At 39.2% G+C, this 26075-nt stretch overlaps 1 protein-coding gene across 5 annotated transcripts in view; it reads left to right on the top strand.

The window, feature by feature from the left end:
* Positions 1-26075, top strand: part of SPIRE1 (spire type actin nucleation factor 1) — a 127984-nt gene that overhangs the window by 49372 nt on the left and 52537 nt on the right. For all 5 annotated transcript variants that reach the window (XM_071554858.1, XM_071554855.1, XM_071554857.1 and 2 more), the window contains exon 3: positions 8107-8340. In XM_071554858.1, the coding sequence (XP_071410959.1) occupies positions 8107-8340 (234 nt within the window). The remainder of the gene's footprint in view (positions 1-8106; positions 8341-26075) is intronic.

Below are 26075 nucleotides of genomic sequence, written 5' to 3'. Positions count from 1 at the left end.
TTGTCTGGCACATTAGTAACTCCTTGGACTGTCATGATACTCCATGTGAATATTCACATATTTTATAGTCACGTTATATCCTTGTGCCGAGCTCAAGTTTCCTTGCACATATGAATGATGATCTCTCAGTAAAAATCTCAGATTTTTTGGCTTTCTGTTCATAGGCCATGTTCACATGTGTGAATTCCCATGAGTTTCTTTTGGAAGGAAACATAGGTATGACTGAGTGATCCTGCACAAGATAGTGGAGAGGGCTGTGCATGGTTTGTCTTAGGTGTCTGTGTAATAAATGCAGTATCCCATAGACAACTCTGAAGTTTCTCCTCTGGCATGAATGAAAAGAACATTTTATGGGTGGTTACTTGAATTGCCATCAATATTCAGTACCTGTAAGACAAGCAGCATTAAATTAGTATTGCTTTGTGTGTGGTTAATTAATACTCCATCACGAGAAAGGAGCAGCATATACCAGCCTTCTTTTGTGGCGTATCACTTTGAAAAGGACCTGTTGAGTGGTTACATTTGGACTTCTTTCTTGACATTTCAGGCGTGAAATCTTGGAATTATGACAATTTGACTGACAAGGGAAGTCTGTTAGGAGCCAAAATGTCACTTATTTTTAGGAATGAAAGAGAATGGATTTGAGGAAAGCTACAGTCAAACCAGAAGAGTTGTCATGTTCCCAACTCTTTGTAAACTTGTTCAGGTGCTTCATATGTCTCTGTGAAGTTCATCATCTGTGAAATGCTTGAGACATAGGTCTGACAAATACAGTGAAACCTGCCTAACTTTTATAAAGTCTGTTGTCAGATGCTACTGGAAAGCTTGTAAGACATACATGCAAATGTAAAACTTTAACTAATCAAGAATTTATATTTAAAAGAATAGCTGTCATTGTACCAGTGGTTTGTTTGCTTGGCTTTTATGGTTGTTAATTTTGATGAAAATAGGTGTGAGAAAGTTCTTAACTCACAGGAGAACAAATGCTTTATGTTGCAGCAGGTGTTTACTCACTTTAATTTTTTGATTAATTAAATGGGGGCCAAGCCTGTAGCAGGCAACTGTGGTGGTTTAAGTGAAAGTTGTGTGGGAAGGCTGAGAAGTTCATGCAAACCCTTTGAGTAGAGTAGTTGAACTCTCGAGGTATTTTGAATAAAAGTGACATTGATTTTTGCATTGCTTCATGGCTACCATAAATTGAACTGAATCAAAGCTTCTGTAAGCTTTTTATTATCTTTGCTCTGTCCCTCATCTGACAACCCATAGGCAGGAATGCAGTGTCAGCCAAAGCTGAACAAGTCGCACACGAGTTTTCAGAAGCAGAGCTACTCAATTAGTCTCACTCTCCTTTATACCAGTTTTCCTTGAGCCAGTTACTTCTCCCTCTCACTGCAAAATCTTTTGCTGTAGTTAATCTGATACTTTCCTGTAATCCAGAAAAGGCTTTATTCAAAAGGCTGATGTGACAAATGGCAATTTTTGTCTCTTACACAGTTTGACCCCATTGGCACTTCTGGGGCCTGATTATGTTTTTGGTAGTCAGCTGAAGTCTTTGTTCCTTCTCTTGCTTCACCTGGGAAGTTCACCTGATTGCTTTCTATTTCTATTAAAGCTATATGTATATAAATATATATGTTTAACTGTATTTCGTCAATTTAAATAAAAATAAAAGACAACAGAACTAGAACAGAAGTTTGTGACTCTTCTTATTTAAATGGGATCAGGATAACATGACCTTTATGTGAAATCATTATATGAATAGAGATGTATTTAAGAACTTTCAAATGACTTTTACCACCTGTGTCTCTTAATTATTGCACCTAATTATTTTACTGAAGCTTCAGCCATTACTGGAGTCTTCACAGTTAAATTGAGGGATTTAATTTTGTTTTCCTCTGGGGGTGAACTGTCACTTTGGTGAAATTCCTTCAGGTTGAATAAATACCTTAGAAACAGACTAATGATTTGTCATGATCTTGGGGATTATAATGTATGAACAAAAGCTAGAAGAAAATTGACAGTTTTGTTTCGTTGTTTCAGTGCAGCAGATAAAATGTAAGTTGAGACTGATACAATAGAATAAATTTTGCTTTCATTTATGCTAATATAGTTCTTAGATAATACCTATAGTGAAACTTCATGAACTGAAAACCATGTTTATAATTATCAGAACCTTTGAATAAGTTGGAGAGTTGTGTTACACTTGATTCTTAATGAACTTACAGTTATATTACTGCTACTTTCTTAGAGGTGATTGTGTCCAACAACATTTAAGTGCGTCATGTATTTTCAAATATTCACCTTGGAGGGAACAAAACAACCTCCCAAAAAGCCAGAATCCACTTTGTGTGCTTTAGGTTTTTTCTATGTCTTTGATCAAAAGTTCTTGCACTGAATCTTTTTAATGTACACCTGAATAGTACAAAGAATTCAGTAGGTAAGTCTCTCTGCCCACTCAGTGCATTCAAAGGCTCAGGATAAAAAAACATTTTGAAAAAGGTTGCTGAATACAGTAGAGAAATTTACTCAGCTCTGAATGTATCTAGTCCAGATTGAATCTTGTTAAAAGGGTTTATTTAATTTTGTCTCGTGTTTATTTTCTATTAGACCTGACATACTCTGACTTTTTCTTTGCTTTCTTTACTGCTTTGACTTAAATAGCAAGGTTCTTTATATGGCAGAAAGCAGCAGGTCATTACTTCAGTAGCAAAACAACATCACCCAGAAATTAAATATGCTGTATGTCTTTTTTTCCTGTGGAAATGAGTTGTTCATTTGATTCATTGGAAATAGTCCAAATCCTTGCTGCTTACCTGGAAGCACTAAGAAGTTTTCTCGTTGTTCTCATTTGAAAGTCTGCTGCAAGTTGCTCTAATTTAATGAAGGTCATGTTTAAATTTAGCTGTGTCCTCAGCCTCTAAAACCTGGGTAGTGCTCCCCTGTTTCCTCTGGGGAATGCTGTGGTGAAAACTACCTAAGTACCCGAGGTATGCACTGGCAGCAACACGTCTCTCACAACATCCTATTTAGACATGCTCTTCCGTGAGGTGCTCCTGAGAGTTATGCAGGGATCTCAGAATGAGGTAAATAACCAAAGATTTACTCTGGGTTATCCTAACCCCTTTATTTGTTCTCCTTTCCTAAAAGCATAATCTTTTTCACTTCTGTAAGTGGACACAAAAGAAACAACTGATTACTTAGTTACAAATGGAAATGAGCCCCAGAGCAAAAGCTTTCTTCCTCTGTCGTCTATCTAGAAAGGAACAAGGGGTTTATATAACATTTTAACATGCCAGTCTTTTTGACATATTACAGAATTTGATCACAAAAAGTGTATTTGTTTGTGTGTCTTCTAACGTGTCATAGAAAATTTAAGATACATAACTCTTGACTTCATGTGTGTCTATGTTTATGTTTATGCTGTGTGTTATGATTCCAGAAGCACAGCATGCAACTTCTGGCATCCTCATTTCAAGTCAGCAGTAGGACAGCTTAGTCTTTGCAGATTGACTGAGTGCTGCCTAATACCAGGGGTGATGGCAGCGTTGGTGGTGGAGAGGAGCTCTGCCCTAAGGAGTGCCATGGCCAACACCAGCCCTGGGCTTCTCAGCATTCTTACTGTGAGGCAGAGTGATTCTTCTTCATAAGGTGTGTTGGAGATCTGCAGGGTAGAACTGGGAGCCCTTAGTAACTGTAGTATGCATTTTTAATTAAAAAATACTGGAATTCATAAAAGACAGTGCAGGAGTAGAGCAAATGTTGTGGCTGGTGGCCATATCTGAGGTCCCTGTGGGAAAGGTCAGTTATTTTTACCCACCTTAGTAGCTGGAGCTTTATGGCATCTTTAATCTGAGTTTAGGGACACAAAGCCTGAGTGGCTTTTGGAGAAAGGGAGAATTTTGAGAGGTACAGGCGTTTGAGCTGAAAAAAAATCCTTTGCTGCTGTAAGTACAAGCCTGTCCTTAGGCTTTTTGGGTTTGTTCAAAAATTGAGGCAAACCTAGAGAGGAGATGAAAGTTTAGACAGAGCCCTATTGTGTGTGCCCTGAGTGAGGGAATGGCATGTGGATTCTGCCTGTTCTTCAGCAGGAGTCAGGGAGATACATATATTGAGGGGAAAAAAGGAATTTTCTCAAAGTGAAGTGGTAATTTTCACTTTTTCAAGTCTCAAACCTGTTTGGTTCCTGTACAAAGGCAATGTATATGAAGGGGTTTTGAGAATGTTTAATTGGAAGTGTTCATTGGAAGAGCATTATTTGGGTCATTTAAAATATTAAATCCCTGATGAACCCCTTTCCAAGAGATATGCCTTAATGTGTTGGAGGAAGGTGTTTGTATATGAAAATAATCGGATTGATTTGGCTTTTGCCTTTGCCACATGCGTAAAAGCAGTGTGAGGATATTGTTTTTACATTGTGTTAGAAGTCAAAGTGTTCCAGCAACTTTATCACAATTTATTGTAAAAGAACAGTATAATAGGAGTCCAGACTGGTGTAGAAGCTGAAGGAATACTCACAGTGGGGCAAAATTCTCCTTTCACTAATGATTGCAGCACAGCAAAGTACGAGTTCAGTCTGTGAGAAATGTTAGTGTGTTTGGTTGGGTTTTTTTTTTTGGTCTGAAGCCATGACTTTCAAAAGACCTTGGTGAGAAGGTGTAAAGCCTAATAATGCTTCCTTGTTTATTTTTTGAAGTTTATTTAGCCACGGATTAATTTGCAAAGGTCAGGTCCTTCACCAAAATTTAAATCAGTGAGGAACAAGTGTGTTCTAAAATTCAAGGTGCAGATCTTGCTTTATTTTTTTTTTCACCTGGATTGAGCAGCATCATTTATTAGTGCTGACACTTATTTCAGTGTCATGCAGTTGTTTTGGTATGTCAATGTGCAACTCTGTGGTATAAAAAAACCTTTGCTAATTTGATTCTTACCCTTGTTTTTCCTGCTATAGCTCTGTTTTCACATATAATTGAAAACTGTGCTGGTATTTGTCACTTGTTAGGTGCCAGAAGTTTTTATTTTGTGTGAAATTAGCCAACAGTGCAGTGTGGAACCTGTGATTCCTTTGTAAATAATTGCTGCTCTAAAGAAAAAAAAAAGGAGTAGCAGTCCCTGATTATACAACTCGAAAAAACCTGCTTATTTATCAATTCATCCATTCAGCTGTGAAAAGCTTTTCCTTTTTTTGTTTGCGTTTGATTTCTATTACAAAGTGACAGCACTCGTGTTTAAGCAGCAACAAGTTGACTTGTGTATTATGCTTCTAGTTATATAGACCCAGAAGTTTTATTTGTGTGAAGTTGCATTAGTACTTTTGTTCATGGGAAGAAGTGTTGACAATTCTGTGACTTTTGTTTGATATTCTTATGGCAGTTGGGTACTTTTCAAGATCCTTGGTAAACCAATATTACTGAAAGCACTGAATATTTTCAGTTTTAATGCAAGTCAAAGCAAAGTTACTTAGTTGAGATGTTTGCTGCTTTGTCTTCCAGCAAGAAAAGTCTGTCATACTGACAGACACTAAGGAAATATGGTTTGGATCACATGTCCTAAATGAGGAACTGAGAGACTGAACTGTAGCTCTGCATTGGTGCCATTGCAGGCTTTCATGTTGTGTCAGCTTTGCATGTATTATGAAATCTATTCATAGTACCTAAAAATGTACATTACTGAACTGCAAAAGCCCCACTGCTGATACATCAAAGAAAGCACCAGCTGTCATCCAGTTTTAGCCATGGTGCTTTTGAATGCCTTAATCCTCTTCCCAAACAGAAGGAGGTAGAGAGAGCACACTTTCTTTATCCACCCCGCTTTCCATTTTTTTGCAGTGTTGGTAGCAAAATGCAGAAGCTGAGTTCAGCAGCCATCACTGGATTACACCAGACATAATTTTCTTTGCATCTGATTTGGACATTTCAGTCCTCCTCATGTATGCTAAGCTCTTTCAAATATGTATTTTATTAAAAATTACATTGTGCTTGCTCCCAGGTGCTCAAAATGTCAAAGCAATTATTCAGTTATCCTTTGTTTTCATTTTGGTCTCCTTCAAATTGGAATTAACTTGGTATTCTTTCTTCCCTTTTGGTTGCTGAAGGGATATATGTTGGGATTGTACTCAAGTACATCTGAGGACACATCTACCAGTAGAATATATTTTATTTCGTGAAGCTTCCACATTTTCAGATTATTTTTGTAGCAATACAACTTTGACAAGACAGTTATTACAAAATATCTTCCTTAAGAGGTGAATCAGATATACTGCAAATATGAGTTTGATCTGTTACAGCTGTTTTTAAGGTCTGTAGTGCAATGTGTTGTCTCCAAAGTGGGTCATGACAGAAGACTGGGCAGGGATATGAGAACTGAGCAAGAATGCAGTCATGATTCTGTGGTATTCTTTGCTGTCTCACTGGCATTTCCCAAGTCAGAAGCTGTTCTTTGAACTGAAAAAGTAAGACAATTTTGTCTTCATTAATTTGCCTAATCACTTTCCTTAACTGCATTTTTAGACTATTTTGCAAATATGTATAAACACATTTCAAGAGAATAGCACAGGCAAAAATTTTATGTTGAATCAAGTTATCAAAATTATTGGAAATAAATTCTAAATGAATGAGTTTTATGTGTTGGGGTTTATGTTTGTTTCTTTGCTTATTAGCCACTGTCTTATAAAGTGAATTGCAAAGTAATACCAAGAGAGGAATGAAGTGCACAAGTGTAAAGCTGTCAGACTACAGCCACTTCATTAAAATGTCTGTCTAGATAAACTAATAGGAAACGATTTTAAGTCTTTGCAAACCTCCAGCCTCTCAGACCAAAAATATGTCGCTGTGCTGAAATAAGTAACCTGCTAGACTAAAATTTAATGTTTTGAAAATCCATTTGTGTTGTCCTACTTACCCAAATAGAATTTCAATAATCTGCTGTGAAAAGTGTGTTGATCTGGATAGTACTGGAAGCCAGATGAGACAAAATGACACTTGATGACAAGGTTTGGTGTGTTTGGAAATGCTCTGCTTATTAAAGTTGCTCCCTGCTAGTAGTGCCAACTACTCCTACACAGGAGTCTGCTAATTTGTGTGACATGCTATCCATCACAACACACAAGGAAGATCAGAGATTACATGCAAAACTCCAGTCCTACTTCCATTGTCAGACAAGGATCTCCCAGCAGTGACATTACCTTCTTGTGGTTTCCTGCTGCAATCCCATTTTCCCTTCCCTCTTCATTAATACCCAGTTTCAAGCTCCTCAGTTTGAAATGCCTTCTCTTTATATCTTTAAAATTCTAGAAGCTTCAATATTTCTCATAAGGAAAATAATTAATGTCAAGAAAGAAAATGTTCATTTAGCATTTGGGGATGTTCATAACAAATTCTTGTTGCTTACAATGAGTAAGAGGTCATTGGTTGGCCTTGCTCTTGACAGAACACAAATAAGGAGCCTCAATTCAGTGAGAAACTGAGGTATCTCCTCATTATTATGGGACACAGATGTTGGTAGTTTCAGTGGAACATGCACATGTTCACCAGTTGTGCAACAGGCAAAGAAGGTCTTGGGGGCTGATGTCCCAGTGCTCAGTGAGTTAATAGTGGGATGGCCACAGCTATGTCCAGACACCTTTCAGGTCAGTGAAGAGATGCAGAAACTGAAGGGCAATTTCCAAGTGTAATTAAGTTGTGGGAGGAGGGAGACGTCTCATGTTCGTTTATTCTTTCTTTTCGTTTCTTCCCACTCGCCCCACAGAAAGAAAGTCAAATGCATGCAATATAGTCTTACGAAGTCTAGACTAATGTTAGTTTGAGGTTTGCCATATAGAAGGAAAAAGCCAAAATGGTCCCAGATTGTTTTTAAATTATGGATTTTTATTTCAATCATTGAAATAAGAAAGCAATAGGTATGTGGCATGACCTGCTTTTGCATGTTCTGTGCTGTATTACTGAAGTGCTCCTGTAGGTATTAGAGGGTCATTTTTCTGTTTCATTTTGAGGTTTATTGTCCTCTTAGTTGCTGAGTTTGTTAAACCAACACTAGAAAAGTGTGTTCATAGATTGACCTATTTGTTCATGTAAATGACATTAATAAATATTTCTTTTTTTGCTTTTATAGGTCATTGAATCACTAGGGATTATTATATATAAAGCCCTTGACTATGGTTTGAAGGACAACGAAGAGAGGGAATTAAGTCCTCCGCTGGAGCAGCTTATTGACTACATGACTAATGCCACAGAAACAGATGGAAGTAGGGATGAAGGATATGATGCTCTGGATGAAGGAGTGGAGGACGACGATGATGACAAAGAGGAAGTTGAGGCCATTCATTCCTATAAAGATGTCATGAAGGTACAGCAATGGGCAGTTTATGTGATAGCTCCTGTTTTTGTCAATGAGAAAACCAACTCTGTTCCTTGTTACTGTCGAGTGTGATACTGGCAGCAGCGTCTTCTGTTTTCTGTAGTCCCTCTGTAACGTTTGCTTGCAAAAATTAGATGCAGTAGTATTTCATGTGTGACAGTAAGCAACAGAAAATCCATGATCAACTTTAGCATTGGATGTGCCATTATTACCACAATCTGGTTTTATCCCTTCACTGGATAGTCAGCCTTCCAGTGTAAGCACCTGTTGAGTTACTTTGTGTACACTTGGATACTTCACGGCCTGTTTCAATTAATACATCTTTTCATTAGCGCATTATTAGTTTAATGATTTCTTATCAGTTTCTTTCCTTGCCACCCTCCCCTGCTGAAGCAGAGGAATACTTTTGTAAGCATTTCCTGTTTGTGTGGAGGAAGTCAGAACACATTATTTCATTGGCTGTCATTATGGTTGTGGTTCTTGACCTGAGTTGTGAGATTTGGAAATACCACTTATGAATTTTAACTGCAAAAGGCTCTGCAATGTTTTCTGGGCTAACTGTGGATAATAATTTAGAAGTTTACAGGGTGCTCTTCTCTGTGAGTTCTAGAGCTCAGTGAGCTCTTAGTACACACAGAGGTAATAATAAGCATGGATTTTGAAAAAAAATATAGAATTGGCTTACCTCATAAATAATCTCAAAATTTAGTACAGGTTAGAAAATTACTTGTACCAAAGGAGTGAACCTTTTATAGCGCTTCTTCATAAATGCAAGTCATATCAAAGGACCAGAAGCCCAGTGTGTGTCACAGAAATTAAGAGTGTAGTGGTAGAAGCTGAGACTAGAAGAATTTCCTAGATAGCCCATCAGGATGCATTAGCACACAGAAACAATACTCCACTAAAATCTTCCACTTCTGATGTGTTTACAGTAAGGAGGGAAGCTCTTAGGAGACTGGAGAAGGAATAACTTTTGTTTGAGATGCTTTCGTATCCTCCTTGCATCAGAAATAATGCTAAATGCTTCATGCCTTATTTTTTTCTCCCTCCCTCAGAGAAGCAGAGGTCAGAGGGAGAAATTAATGAAATGACCTCCCACTCCCCTGTGATGGGAAGGGCCTGGCTGGCTGAGGTGCTCTCCCCTTCAAGCCCCTGCCACTCCCAGCCCTGAGTCTGTGTCCTTGCTGCACGCAGGTGCTTTGCTCTCTCCTCCCTCTGCTGCTCCCTGTCACCAAGTCACCTTCTCTAGAAAGGGCCAGCAGCACCCTGCTAAGCCCCCATGCAAACTGCTCCAGACAGTGTAGAAGAAGTGTGTAGAAGATTGATGGAATACATCCTCTTCTCCCCCAGTTTGGCAAAGAATTGATGTGATAATCAAAGCTGGGTCATTAAGAGGAACTTCCACATAGTGCAGAGGCAGATGAGACCTTTGGATACACAGAGTTGAGAGCACTGGCTTTGTAGAGGTGATTATTTTGCAATTCTTTACTTAATTTCTGCAAACAAGAAAATATAAGTTTGGAAAACTTTGCTGAGCTCCTTTAGATACACTGAGTCACATCCCTGACATACAAAAGTGATAGGAAAATCTTGGGTAGGGTTTCCACTTTTAAGGCCAGCAAATCACATCCTCTTTTTTTTGGCTTTGTGAATTTCTCTGTCAGTCTGAGGTACCCGCCTGTTTGTTTGTTTTAAAATCAGCATCTTACATTTATTTTTTCATCATGTTTAGCTCAGAATTTTTTATTATTCTGGGCATGTACTGCTTTTGTAACTTCACCTCACTGAACTGAAGTTCAGCTGTCATTTTTACATAATCCTAACTTTTACTCCTGCATCCTTTGGAACGAATTCTCTTTTCTTGCTGTTGTTGCTTGTGCCTAAATTATGTGCTAGAGGCATAAGTCTGCAAATTGCTTTTATTCCCTACTCTGTGTCGGTACTGCATTTACAGTACTAGAATAGCAGCTTTGTTCTGCCAAATTTTTGACATGAGTGCAGATTTGCAAGATCCTTTTTTCTTGAATTCGTACCATTTAAGGGGCAAGACCATCTTTTCCATTTGGCTTTTTCTTTTTGCTTTTTCTTTTTCTTTTTCCCCCAGCAGTGGTAAAATGCTACAGGGTACACCCTTATTTACCCAGTGACTGTTTCACAACAGTAGTGTCTCGTCTTGTGACCATAAGGCTCAATTATTGCAGTTCCTTCTTGGAAAAACTCACTGTGAAACTTTTCCACGACAGTTTGTAGTGAATGCTGAAGCAGGTTTGCTCATTGAATTGTGCAACTGTTGTTCTTGCCTACCCTGCATTCTGTAAATTACAAGCCTGGAAAATTGTAGAGATGGGCTGTGTGCTACTAATATTGATTTTTAAGGTTTTTAACTATATAGTCTCCAGTCTGGACATGATTTTGTCCTTGAAATATAATTATATGGTTCCTCTTTCTCTAGAAAGTTTCATTGTCTGGTCCAAGGTCTTCCTGCCACTAAGACTGAATTTTTCACAATTAATCACTAATATGGGTGATTCTATTTTGAGATTAAAATGGAGATATGTAAGATATATGTCAGGTTCTTCTGTAATGTGAAGCAGACAGGGTCCATCTGGAACCCTGCCCCGACCTGAAAAATACTGAGCAATTTGGAGGATACCTGTTCCTGGGGCTGGGGAAAAAGTAAATGCTGAATAGTACTGCCAACATCATCATTGGCGAAACTCCTCTTTGGAGAGGACACAGACCAGCTTTTGTGCTGCTTCTTGGTATATTTGGCTGATTCAGCTTTTGATTTCCTTGGCAGGACCAACCTGCTGCCCAGACTTGACCTACTGTTTTTAAAAATGCATTTACGAAGAGAGGAGACATTGGCTGCCAGATGCTTAGGTATTTCCCACGTGGCAGTCCTACTGCAAATGAAGGGAGAAACGGAGACAGTAAAGACTGGAATCTTCAGACAGATGCTTTTTCTTGTTTGTTTCCTCTTCCCTGCCCAGTCCCCTGTGTGCACACACTGTGTGCATACTGTACTGGAAATCGTACACCTGGGGAGTGCCGGGTTCGCTGTGCGTGTACACAAGGACACAAGTGTACACACACAGTAATCCAGAGGGATCAGCAGTGCATCAAGTTGACAGCACATGTGCATGGGCAGCTTGGGAAGCCTTGGTCAGCAGAGGATGTAGGCAGAGAAGGCCTGGTGTGTTGGGCAGTGTTGGGCTTGCTAAGGGTGTGTGAAGTCCTGTCATGTGGCACCTTTATCACTCCATGGGACCCGCCCTGATACTGAAACAAGATGATGCTGTTTATCAATCTCTTCCAGAGTATGCTCAAACCCTAATTCCACTCCCAATCTTAACATTATCTTACTCCTTATCTGACAGATCTGTGCAGTCAGATGGTTTAAGCCAACACCATTTTTCATGTTAACCTGGAGGCGCTTTCTAAGCTGCAGTTTATCAATATCTGCTGGCCTCTGTCCCAAACCTAAACCCAGTTCCAGCATTAATACTTTGTTCTAGGTCAGCACCCTCTTCTAATTCTGGATGTAAATGTAGCCCAATGATGCTTTGATAGCCGTTTTTATTCTGCGCTGATGTTTTCTGGACTGAACCACCCTGTCACTTCTTCTGGCTTTGAACAGCATCGTAGCCAAATCGCTGCTGCCAGTACTAGACTTTACCTCAGCTCCTCTTCAGAGCAGAGGTGTTGTAGAGTTGTTGTCAGTAGTATCTGCAAGTCATGACACTAATTTTTGTCACTGCCTCTGCTACGTTTTTCTGAAGATCTCATTGAAAGTACGGAAGGAGTCAGTGCTCTTTCTGTGCCAGTATCTTGCTCTTACTTATGTTCACCTTTCATCCTGAAAGTTAATCAACTTTAACAGGAACCTTCTCTGTAGCCTAGCCACACCTTCTTGTCTGAGACACGAATGCAGGTGGATGATCTCTGGTGCTCGGTGGCCTCAGATCCCAGGTCTTACCTAAATAATCACTTTTAGGTAGTTCAGTAATAATGTTTGTTAATTCTGACCAAAGTTTAACTGTCATGCAACTACTGCTTCACGAAAGCTGAAGAGTGACCCTTGTCCCATAGCAAACAGAACTCATATGTAAGAAATCTCCATGCTGACTTAATTGGCATGAAAATATTTTTTTAGAGCAGCATTATTGTGTTATCTCACTATAATAAATGTAAACAAGGTTACAGTTTGCAATATTTTTTTATTGGTGAAAAATGATGTTTGTGCTTTGTAGAGAAGAAGAAGAAATTGTTTCTGTCAGCCCCACCCCCCAATTTCAGACATTTTAATCATTGGCATAGTCATGAGATGAGAAACTTTCAAGTGCAGGTGACTCATGTGTCTTGGTAGTTCAAGTATATGACTGACTCCTTTCAGCTGGAAGGAACTGAAATTTACAGTGATGATACTGATCTGCTGCTGTTTTGTTTTGATGGTAGTACAGCTCAACCATCTATGGCATGCATAGACATTTAGAGGAAAAGAAAAATATGTCCTGTCTCAATGCAATTATAGGCAGGATAAGATCTACATTTAGATCTAAATATTTTGGAGACTCCCTTGTGAGTTTGAGGACATGCATTATTATCACATAGATGGTATGACCGTATGTAAGTATAAGATGGGAACCTGTCAGAGGGGAACCAGAAAATGGAGTTAAAACAAGTGAGGGTATTTATTTATGACAGACAGTTAAAGAGTTCATGTTACTGGAATTCAAAGGCCCATAATTTTGCCTAGTCCATGAGGCTAAGTTTAGTAAGGTGAAGCTTTCTATCAGTGTAATTCTGTTTAAGGCTGAACTGGCTTCACCATTTTTGTGTAAGCCTGCAGAACAGTATGTATGCTTCATTTGAGAACAAGCAACTTGCAGTGTATGCTGTAACTCTGTGTGAAGCCAGGGAAGATTCAGAAACTTGATGAGATGGTAACCAATTCCCCAGATGTTGTCGGTTCATTTTATATTATAAAAGGAATGCAACATCATTGGCCATTTGTGAATATTCTCACGCTCAAAAAAGAAAACAAGTGATCCTCTCTCTTCTATTTGTAGTGTACTCAAATATTTACATGCTAGTCTTTATCTTGGTGTATCTTATTTTAGAAAAACATGATCTATGCCTCCATATGTTGAGGTGGGGGGGTTGGGGGGTGGGGTGGGGAATTGAAATTGCAGTGAGTTGGAAGTCCTCAGTTCTCTTCACTTTTGTTGTCACAGTAGTTGCTGTCTTGACCAAAAAATTATCATGTACCCATTTATCTTTAGTTGTCCACACAGACCTGCTGCCTAAGACCCCTTTTATAATGTTGGAAAAACTGTCCCAACCATCTGAATCCCTGAAAGTACAACCATCTAGATGTAGAATCTCTTAAGTTCTGAAGAAGGCAGGTTCTCCTTTGGCTGTTCCTTTTTTTGCAATTTAATTATTTTTAAGCTACAAAAATCTGATTTTGTAGACATAGCCCCATATCATACTGCTATGACTGGACACCCTCAGGTGGATGCCCCTGGGCAGTTTGGGTCTCTGCGGGTGGACTTTCATGGTGCTGCTCTGAACAGGTAGTTGGCTTGTGCTGGCACACTCCCTGACCACCCTTTCTCTCTGCTGCATTGACAGAAGTGGGATCTGTGTTCAGCAGTGAAGTCCCAGGGACTGGCTCAGCAGGGCCTTAAATACATTCACTTTGGGGCTTCTTACAAAACAATTGCTGAGATTGGGTTGATAAAGGAATATATAGATCTTAACTGAATAGAACCCATCCACAGACATTTTCTTATTTCTTCACCATTCTTAGAGCTAACTTAGAGTTGTCTTAGAAATGCAGTAAACCTACTATTTTTCTCTTGTCCAGGCAAGCCTTGTACGTCATAGTTACTCATCAAATCATAGTATGTTTCTTCTCTCTGTGCTGTCACCTGGCTGGGATCCCTGTCACCTATATTTAGTTCAAAGCATCCCAAAGGTTTATTTGTCTTGCTTTGTTCTTTAACTCCATCAGTTCCTTCATCTGTTCTGCTGCAAGACCCCTCAAACAGTTGTGCAGGTGAGACAGAGAGTGAATTGTGCTGCTGTCTGGGCCATGGAAGGAGTCAGTGTTTGAAGCTCCTGTACTGTGCAGGCCCATGGAGCTGAGCTGACAACAGACTGTGCAAAACAGCACAAGTGTCTGTGTGCATGTTTGAGTCTTTGTAACAATTGAGCAATATCTCCATGTTGTTGGTTTTAAGTATTTAATGGTAGTAATACAGTTTTAATATGAAGCTTACCCCAAATGGAGTTGCAAGGAAGTTGTCCCTTAGGACTTTGGTATTTCTATTTAAAAATAAAGCCTTTCTGTTTTCCTTAGTTTAATTATTCTTGGAAACATTCCTTCCATCAGTGTGAGCTTAGATTGGAGTGTCTTACTCTAGGCTGAAAGACAAAACCAAATCACTATATCTGCAATGATTTATGGCTCACAGTAGCACATCTACACCAGTTAAAAACCCCTGTACCTGTAATTCACATAATTACACTGGTATAACCTGTCTGAGGTCTAAAATAGTCTTCAGACTCCAAGGAGTTGTCCAACAAAAACAGGAAACGCAGATGAAGTGTTCAGATTATTTCTATGGATTGGGAGGTCAGAGTACACCTCAAATTTGTGTGTGGCCTTTTTGTATTTAAAAGTTGCACAGTAGGCCAGGGACTTTTCCCCCTGTCTATTTTATGCTGTAATTATTATAAATAATTTATACCTTGGTAAAAATGAAGTTCCATTTTTTAGTGGGGATAGGATTCCTTGGTGGTAATGGTGTCCTTTAATGCATAAAATGCAGGTTTTTTTCATGACAGAGCTCCAGTTATCCCTTAAAAAATACAAATGTCTGAAACATGCAGTTTGTTAGAAATAACACATCAGAAGTGTCAAAGAACCTGTGTGAGCCTGTGCTGCCTAAAATAGATCCTGAAGACTAAAGTAGATCAGTGAGCATTTACTTTCACAAGGTATGTTCTGTTTGATCAGATTAATTTGAACTTCTAACTAATGACTTGAAATCAGGGTAATGGTCAATTAACACAGTAAAGCTGTAATGACCCATAACAAAGTGAGAAAAGAGCAGAGCCACCATTACAAAAGGAACCCCTATCTTCTCTGCCCTAGGATTAAGTCCAGCCCTCATCCAGGCAATGCAGGCTGACTGGACCAAAGCTGAGGTGATCTGCCTCAGTCTCCCTCTCTAGCTCTGAGCCTCCTCCCCTCTCCAGATGTTAAAACTGGTAAGTGCACAGAAGGTTGTGATGGGTTTTTCACTGTCAGCCTGGTGAAGGCAGTAGATCTGCTCAGAAAAATTAGCCAGGACAGCAGCTTGTCTTACGTTAGGATTTGACAAAGGTTCAGCTTGTCAGAGTCATTTCTACCCATGTAGACTTTGCAGCCTTGGATGTTTGTGGTGTTACCAATTGCTTTTTAGCTCTGTGGGCTCCTTTCACTACTTTAAAAAATGCAGTCCATTCTCACATAGATTCACATGCCATCTTCTGTTGTGTCTGCAAGGCTTATAACAAGTGTTCTTGACTTCCATGTGGTGCCTGCATGCCATAGAGGATATCCCAGGTACCTTTTCAGGACTCTTGTATTATTTACATAATGTAGGTGATGTATGTTTGAGTAGACAAGTAAATCAATAGTGACATGCAAAATTGATGTGCAATTCTCTCTTTCATGTGGTGTTGTATGTTGAAGGTTCCCAGTTGCTGCCCTCACAGACCATGTTCAAAACTGATGGACTTGCTTCTGCCATTTTTATATGGTGCATATGCAGCTCTTGCTTGAAATGGGCCGTTCAGGTGTTCTTGTACCTGCAGTGCTCTACAGGTACGAAAGAAGCAGGAGTTATGGGGTGTGGGAGAACTTCTTAATTAGGCTGACTGATTTAGCTGGGGGAAGGTATGTTATCCTTTCCAGGCTGAAAGGAAAGGTCCAGTGGCAGTCTCCAAGTGCTTGTCTGCTATAAATTTTGGAGTCCCTAACTTCTCTGAGTTGTTAGAACCCTATTCAAGAGAGCGATTAAGAGGAAAAGTGGCTGTGAAAGCTTTGCCTTTTCTAGTTTTTGCCAGGACACAAATGACTGGATCTGAGTATGCTTGGAAGTTTTCCTTGCTAATAGCAGTTGCATAAAAACTTATCTGTGTTTCAGTTGTCAGTATTGCTAGTTCAGAGTCACTTTAAGGATGATAGAATTGCATTGCTCAAAAAAATGGAAGCAGCATAGGTGCTACAAGATTACTTAATTCCTTATAGAGGCACATTTTCCTGTAACAGCAACATGGGAAAAACAAAGAAACGGAGCAAGGGCCCTTTAATGAAGCCACTGTGATCTTCTTGCTTTTGAATTATTCAAGAGGGAGCCTTGGGCTTGAGGCAAAGTTTCTTTTGGTGCACTTATTTCTGTGCCAGTAGCAGTATAAAAAGAAAAGAAAATTTTGATGGAAAGTTCATAGAAATGAATTTTATAATACCACTAATTGTCCAAAATAATAATCTGGTTTGGCTATATGATTTTTTTAGTATGCTCTTGATTCCTTTGTTCCCATTATGCTATTTTCTGCTCCCCTTTGCTTAGTGTTGCATGCTGTATTTTAGAAAAATATTGAAGTGAGATAAGGCCATTTGATACAAAGAAATAAACAGTGTCTGCTAGATGGTGCTGTCCTCTGAAGATCTGAATCTAAAAGGCAGGATATCATATTTACCCCAGAGACTGGTCTGAAGACAGGGCATGTTTTACATTTCTTATTAAATGTTTTTACAGTAGTTCTTTGTTTAAATAGTAAGTAACTAAAGCAAACTTAAGGGGTAGCTTTCAAAAGATAAGTGATTGGTTTGTAAATGTTTTTAAATAACACAGTGGGAAAAGCGTTATTCTCCTGGGTGATGGCGTCTGTGCTTTTCTTGTGTAGTTTTCACTTTGCCTCACTGCATCATTGGGCCATACCATCCCAAAGCTTGTGTGTCTGTGCAGGTGAGTTCTGTATATGTAGTGGTGGAGAATCATTGGAAGATTTTAATCTAGCAGCCTTCCTGGTAAGTCACCTGTGCAACTGAATAAAATGGTCCCAAGAGAAAAATTCCTTGAATTTAGTGAACTTGGCAGAGCGTTTATTGAAGGGAAGGTGTAGGCCACCCTGGATCCCTACAGAAAGATAGTGGGCTTGGGAACTCAAGGATTTTATGTGAGGAGGCACAGCAGACTGGCAGGCTAAGTAGCAACTATAGCTGCTTGCTGTTTGGAGACTCAAACTAAACCATATAAAGAGGAATATTTATCTGAGGGATAGACAAGGCCAGGGAGCTGCAGGATTGTGCTGAGGGAAGCCAGCTGCACTGTGGCAATGCTTCAGACCATGCTCTGAGTTGCTTTGTGTAAAGCCTGTAAAGAAGGCACTAAGAAGACTCTTTTCGGAAGCTTGGTTGGATGAAAAACAGAAGCATTCTTTTGCCTTTTCCCTGAAGAGGGACAAAACCCTTTGTTCTGTTGTTATTTATGTGCATCTCAGAGAAAGAGGCTCGAAACTTGATTTTGATTTTAAGCACTAGAAAAAACAGGCATTTGTTTTATAGATGTTTCATTCAAGATGGCAGGCAAGAGCATGATACTTTCTTTGATTTGAGCTAAAAGACAGTTCTATGGTTGGATTTTATTTTTTTGCTTTCTCCTAGGACAAAGGAAACTTGGAGTTGGGACAAGAAGGTCCTAATGAGCAACTGTATTTGTTTTTCCTTTCCAGCATGCCAGGATTTCTTGATGTGAGCCTTAAGACCAACACTTGCTTTAAATCAGCAAATTCTCATGAAGCCAAATCTCTTTATGAACTGGTCTCTTCTAATCAATTCACATCAATCAGTCCATTATATCATACTACATGTAACAAGCCCCCATATATGTATTTTATACAGTCACACACTCTTGCACAGGTAAATGTAAAGTATCACTATCCTCAATCCACCTTTTAAAAAGGAAATATTATGAGGTGGTATTTGAAAACAGGATAGCGTGAAGAAAGTGAGCTGTAGGTTTGGTTTTTTTTAAAAATCCTTAACTTCTGTAGTAGCATGTAATAGTAAAAAATAAATGAAAAAAATAAGTTCAGCATGATTTATTATGTCTTTTCATGACTGGACAGATGAATCATGTCACAGTAGAAATACTTTTAGTGGCTCAGAGGTAAAAAAAAGAGAATATGTTTTCTAGACAATACACCCTTGGAAATAAAAATATTCAGTAATTTAATTTTGCCCTTGTGTTTGCCCTTGTGTGTAATTTCTTATAAACCTATATAGAAAGTGAAGGGATTCTTGTACCTTAGCTTGATGAAGAAAGCTGGGGACAGTGTGTGTAAATCCCTTTAAAGTAATTTTAAAGCAGCTTTGAACGTGACAAGTGTTTAAGTGAATTATGTTGATAGACAGGTTTCATTAATCAAAGTGATGTCATTTGGTGTCTTAAACAGATGTCCTGATTTTTCATTCTGAGCTGTGTAATTGGAGGTCAGTACGTGGTCAGCTTTGCTTTGAAAGTAACCACTGTGCTTGTTTTAAAAAGGTGATGTCAGTCCTTTTCACATTTGAGTGTATTGGTGAGCAGAGGAGGAGTGATTATTACAATGTCTTGCCCTGGCAATGATGTTTGGAGCCAAGGCACTTTGCTGGGACTTTCCACTGATGAGTCTCTTTGCCAGAGCCATTTGGCCTCATGGCGTCACCTTCAGCAGAAGTGCTGAAATCTGTCCTACCCAGAAACCTTCAAACAACAACCCCAAGCTGTAAAACAGTTGCAAAAAGTGCACCTCTGAACACTGAATGTTGGGTTTTCTCTCCCACTTGGGCCCAATTTTTGTACCAGTGGCTGAAGGAGAGGGAGAGAGGAAATGTGCCCACTCCTTCCAGTTGCTCTCCTGGCAACCTTCAAACAACAACCCCAAGCTGTAAAACAGTTGCAAAAAGTGCACCTCTGAACACTGAACGTTGGGTTTTCTCTCCCACTTGGGCCCAATTTTTGTACCAGTGGCTGAAGGAGAGGGAGAGAGGAAATGTGCCCACTCCTTCCAGTTGCTCTCCTGGCAACCCATGTGCCCTCAGCATGGCTCTGTGGTCAAGCAAGCAGGTAAAACAGGACAGGTGTTGTGCTCAGGACACTTTCTGCTGTAAAGATGAAACTCCAGAGGTCTGTAACCTCCCAGCAGATATTGCTGCTGCCTGGGTGCAAGGCGGCCAGCTGCTGAGGGGAGATAACCAGCAAGATAACTAGGCCACCCCACCACTAACCTCTATTGTCTTATGTGCCTACCACAATAAAATGATTATTAATTTTCTTTACCACTCCAACAGATAAAGATAACCTCTCTTTGAGGTTAATTTGGCAGCTACCTAGGCCTTTGATTGAAGGCGCTGCAAGCAGAGTGGTTTATTGGCATCTCCCTGCTGGTATCAAGCAGCATTTAAGGGAACTGAGCCCCTCTTGCCTTCCCTTCCTCTCCAGATTCCAGTTGGAGTTGTCTTTCTCATGGGACTCTGAGTTATACTTAAGGATACTGGCAAAACGTCCTTGAGAAACACTTAGAATGGGGCTTTTTGACAAGAGAGTGGTGTTTTAAGTTATCTTTCCTGGCAGAACAATCTGTAATCTTTAACACTCATCAGTTTTACACCAGAGTCTCTGTAGATGTGATGGTACATCCTAAATTCAGTTTAGATCTGTCAACAAACTCCAGTTGAGGCACTTTGCCAGTGTCTTAAGTTTGTCCCTTTATCCATTGCTATCAAGTTCTTCAGTTGATGTTAAACTGGCATTCATCTACTGAAGCTAGCAATGATTGAAATAATTTACATATTTGCATTTCTAGTTACTTGTGCTTTGCTCTAAAATTTTGTGTATTTTAAAACTAACTGCCTTGAGTTTCAGCCTGCAAAAGTGATTTAACATGAAAAATGTGAGTACAGAAAAGAGTTGCCCAAGAGTAACAGTTGGTCTTTGATTACATGCAGAAGAGTGCTCTGCCATGATCACCTTTTGATAACCTTACTCTCCATGGACTGAGGTCACTACAGTATGAATTACCTTCCAGAGATCTAATTCCTTTTATATTTCTGCTTCGGAAGGCATTGGTAAACGTATCATGTACAAGCATCTGTTTCAATGGACGTGTAGTAGATGCCTCTGCAAGTGCCAGGGGTTTTAAAGTTAGCTTTGAAGTTGAATAACTGAGCTGGGAATTCCTGCCTGGCTTGTAGAGATATATCTTTCATGATGTGTAACTGAGAACAGGTAAATAATTATCTATGGTGCAGGTCCTTAGAGTACTTGGCACAAAATCGTTTAATTATTTTAAGAGCTGTGTTTGAAAACAAAGCAGTCAAGCAGCAGTTGACTGGAGAACTAGGAAAATGATTTCCCCCCTTCCATTTTCTCTTTTTTCCTTCAGGTAATAAAATTTTGATGGAGGGGCAGCTGGTAGCTGGGTAGTGGTGTATAGAAGGGGTTATTGTTGGGTTTTATTCTTTGGTTTTTTTCCCTTTAACTTTTCTCTGTTGAGGACACATCCCTTTTACTGAAGAACATACTTGTTTCTACAACGTTCCTTCTTTGATAAGAATGGTAAGACTTATCTGATGTGGTTGAAATAACCTAAAGTGCAAAATCATTTTATGATAATTAAAAACGAAGTAGTAAGGGTTGGGAAGAGTCTTCAAATACTTTAAACTATGTATTTGTTTTCCAGTGCATATTTTTCTGAGCGTGCAAATAGATTCATTTCCAAAAGAATGCTCAGCATTTGAAAGTACAAGCAGCCTTCTTTTTGAAAATATAACAAACTGGGCTGGTTTTTGCCATCAGAGATTGGTCCAAGTGCATGGCTTTGCATCCTTCTACAAGTGGCATTTTTAAAAGAAGCAAGATAACTGTTAGAAGGAACAACTAAACCCAAGGGAAGAGAAAGAAATGTTCTTGTACTTAGTTTATGAGCAAAATACAATCTCTCTTGCTCTATATTTTGGATTCTCATCTTGTGTTGAGGTCTGTGTTGTTCATCCTTTTTAGAAGCAAGGGCTCTTGCTGTCCCCTCCAAGGAGTAATAGTGTTAAAAACCTAATATATTTTAAGACTGGAGCAAGGGGCCAGCCTTTGGATTGTACTAGAATCTTCACAATCTCTTCATTAGATATAATGAAGGTTCCATTTCATATGTATTCTTTTGAGTTCAGGACTTAAGATTTCAAGAAAATCACCAATTACTACAAGATGCAAAATAATTCACTACTGTTTTCCACTCTAAATTTTCATATGGAGACCACGATCTTTTTGACAGATACATGTGCGAAGGGACTAAGAGAGCAGGGACATTATGGAAAAATATGCTGTAGCATCATATGTGATTCGGTCAGCTATGGCTCAGATCCAGAGTTTTTTTATTTACTTGATCAGTAAAGATTCCTGACTAGTTCAGTGGGTTCTTACATTGACCTCAGATGCACTGGCAAAATAAAATTAATAATCCCTAATGTCACCAGGGTGAGAGAATATATGCAAGCATAGATTGCAAGGCTGTGACAGAGCCCCTACAGTACAACCACAGTGTGGACTCAGTGCAGTTTGGGATACATGACGCGGCCCTGAATATTTGACAGAGTGGTGGTTTTATTGCTTTACTACCAATGGCAAGAAATGTGTGGAGCCAAAGCAAAGCAGCAAAGTTGTCTTTCCCTCAAGCCTGTGAGCAGTCAGGGCAGTACAAACACCATCTGCAGTCCCTATAGGTGGTTAATCCCACCTATACACAGACGTGTGTCGAAGCCACTGGCTCCAGGTAATTCAGTTTCTGGTAATTACCATACAGAGGCAATTTCCAGGAATGGAGCATGCACGGAGGAAATGGGCAAGAAAGGGCACCAGCACTGCAAACAGGGGGTACTGAGAAGAAAGTAACACCTTTTAAGTTCTGATTCATTGGATATGTGTTCTACTTGTATAAGCAAGAGTATATATTTGAATTAAAATTGCAATATTCAATTTTTAATCACTATTGTGGGTTAATTTTGCTCATACCTATCTTAGAGTGGCACATGTCTTAAGTATTAACATTTATGTAACTGATACCCTTGATAAGACAATTGCAATGTAGATTCAGTAGCTACAAATTTTAAAAGTGTTAAACAGGCTTGCCTAGAAGAAGAAGAGAAGGAATTTTTCTGTAGGCCTTTTTCATGCAATCAGAGTTTCAAGACCTGATTTCCCTGACAAAGGTACTACAAATAAGGAGTATGGCATACATGAAGGAGTAGAATAGCTTTCCTTACACTGAGGTCTAATGAAAGCAAAATGAGACTGGTTAGAAGTTACTTGATTTATTCATTTGGAGTGAAGTTTAAAAGCTTGTTATGTTTGGTAATGCTGTCTGTTGGGTTAGGCAGCTGGAAATCTGGTTTTTTGGATACAAATAAAAAAGTCATGCTTCAGGACAACACATGAAAGCAAATTATTATTATGCCTCCTGAGAGAAGTTTCAGCACTTTACATAAAAACAAACAAGCTTCCCACACAAACTTGCACTTTAAAGCTCTGTATGTGAACTGTAAATTGCTGCCAAGGAAAGTGCATGTTTTTATTTTAGTTGATATATTTTAATTGGATTTTAAGTGGCTCATGAATAAAATGCCTAACATTACTATATTGTCTCTGAATTAGTAAGTATGCAAACATCTGGACTCCTTAGTGATGTGATCGATGGGCATGATTGAGAAACTGATACAACCTCCCTTCATACTCCCCTTCCTTTTTCTGTGTGTGTCAGTGAGATTTGGTTTCTGATTTGAGAGTCATTCCCCACCATTTTCTGTGGCCTTTTGATAAAATTGTTTTCTCGTTTATGCTGTTTGAAAATGTGACTCTTTTCTGCTGTTTTTCCAGAGGTACTCTGTGTTTTTTTACTGTGTGGAGTGCTGAGGGGAGAGCAGGAAAGAGGAGCATGTGTCCTGCTGTCATTCCCCACTGCATACACCAGCCAAGCATCCTGGTACAAACCCAGCTCTCCTCTCTTTCCTGATGGACAGAAGCAGTAGTTTTACTAAGTAGGCACCCTCCAGCCCTCAGAAGGGCCTGAGGAGCATGGCAGACAACCCTACAAAATGGCATTACAGGGGTGCAGCTCTTTGCTATCAGTTGTTTAGGTCTAAGTTATTTAATAACGTGAAGGGTGGTTCCACAGCTTAATGGGCTACTAGCTAAATAACTGCAGGTGAATATGTACAGCCACTCCTCTTCTCCTTTAATTAGCCAGTTTTATCATGTTTCCTCATCTACGCCTCTACTCGCTTTTGAAGCTAGTTTTCTTCCCCAGATGCCTTTCCATCTCATCCTTGGCACTGCTACTCCTGCGGGAAATGCCGGTGCGTGAGTGGTGCAGGTGAGAGCTGTGAATGTGCCCAGAACTGCTGCCTTTTTGTGAAGAGAAGGCTTTAGTGAACAGTTGCTGCTGTCAGGCTACCTAGTGGCTTTGCTAAACGTTGCAGGGGTTACACATTTCATGTAAAAGAATAGGAAAAATACAAATGGTAGGTTTTTTCCCTTGCTTGTGAATAATCCCATTGATGTTCCAGTGAATAGTCAAAGAATGAGAGCTAGCAAATTCAGATCACTGCATATTTATATTATTAATTCCTCCATTATTCTGCTAAGAAACAACAGAGCACAGTTCCTCTGAAACTAAGAGAGAATGCAGAATTGGTTTTCACTTAATTGGCCCTTTTGAAACAAGCCTCTTTGAGAAGCAGGATGTTGTCAGTCCACTGTGTAAAGACAGTGTAACAGTACACCTAACACACAATCCAGAAACAGCTGTATGCAGGGGGCTGTATTTGACGGGTACAAATCGCATACTGGCTTTCAAGAAGAAATAAGGATTTATACAAATGCAGCTTTGTCAAGAAGTCTGCACTGGCACATAAAATTAGTCAGTCATTGAAAAATTAATGTCAAAATGCCCAGTGGAAATAATCATTGACTCACAAAAACATAGGTTGACTTTCATTTGAAGTCTATTTTGATAGTCAAGGTGTTCATTCTGTTCTGAGAAAGCTAATAAAGAGTAAGAACAGTGTTCACTGAGCATGAAAAGTACAGGATTGGTCTTGAAAAAGAAAATGTATTCAGTAACTTATACTGACTTTGCTTTCCATTTCATAACATCAGTGTAAGTTTTAAATACTTTCACAGGTGTTTGTAATTGTGTTAAGTAGTTGTAAGACCCATTTACCTAAAGACTGAATCAAATGAATGTAACAGAATACAAATTGTCTTCACCTTTAATTGTTTCTGTTACTGGAAAAGGTTCAAGTTTATAAGGGAGACAGTTCAGTGACATGTTAGTCTTGTGGTTGCTGTCTGTTGAAATTTTATCAAGATTCTCATCACTGCTTAATTCAGTCTTATAGTGTGGAAAAGTAGTTAAGACTTGATGCCTCTAGACCCCGTACTCCTGTGAACAGAGACACACTGAAGACAAGTTAATGGAGAAAGATACAGGGTTTTATTATTGGAAGCTTCCACGTTCAAACCCAGAGGGGTTTGACCCCTAGGTTAGGAAGTTTTACGGTTTTTATACCCCTTATTAACATCTAATCAGTACTCTCATTTCTCTTGAATGCCCACCCAAAAGGCCTGTCACTCTGCCCCTTCTTCGTGGGGGGGCCAGTCGGGCCTTCTCCTGTTGTTTGTCTCCTGTTATCTTGCAGGTGGCTCCTTAAAAACATTGGCCTTGACTGAGCCTGAAAGCAGCTCCTAAACTCGTGAGAAAGGCACTTAATATGCACACTTAAAATCAGAGTAACTCAGCAGAGACTATATGATTCTAAAACTTTCTAAAATTACATTAAATTCTTAGGCATCAGACCCTTCAAATAGCTGTGAAGTGTCAGATTTTAAGAAAAAAAATGAGTCAATGGTGCTCAGCGCCTCAAGGCAATTGGTACCTGAAAGAAACAGTGTCAGGACAGATATTCTGCTCAAAGTAAAATAATGGGAGAGAGTCCTTTACTATGCACCAGTTTCATCCTCAGCATTGTTGAATTGCTCGTGTTTTGCTTTGAGTTTCTAAAACCAACTACAACATACAAAATAGCACTGCAGCATTTCCCAGACAGTCTACTCACATGACAAGAGCCTTTCAATTTTATTTCTATGCTCCTTGACTCAGGAGGGCATTTGTAACCATTTGCTACTCTATTCCTGTTTGACATTTCAGCATATATATATATGTAAGTAATGTGCTCAAGGCCTTTAATCCTCAGAGTTTGCAATGCAGAGGGAGGTTAAAGATGATGACAATTATATGATACAGAAAGTGGACACTTCTTTAAGGATCAAGGTATTATGCAAAGCACTGTTTTCAATCCTTGCCTCATCTAATTCACATTTGCAGTTTTGGCTTTAATTTCAGCAGCTGGATGGTAGTCTTCTTTTTACAGTCCTGAGACAGCCAACCAAGGCCACTGTTTAATCAAATTGTACCTGTTATTTCTAAATGCAAAGCCTTTGCAGCTGTATTTGAGGTTTCATATTAGAAAAGAAAATCAGTAAATCAAAAATGTATTTGTGAAGTCATTTTATGGGGAGGATCACTTAAATGATTAAATTTGGAACTTGTGTAAGTGGAGAACTATGTAG

Source organism: Pithys albifrons, chromosome 4 (assembly GCF_047495875.1).
Source record: "Pithys albifrons albifrons isolate INPA30051 chromosome 4, PitAlb_v1, whole genome shotgun sequence".
In the NCBI taxonomy this organism is placed as follows: Eukaryota; Metazoa; Chordata; class Aves; order Passeriformes; family Thamnophilidae; genus Pithys; species Pithys albifrons.
This window is presented reverse-complemented; position numbering and strand designations above follow the sequence as displayed.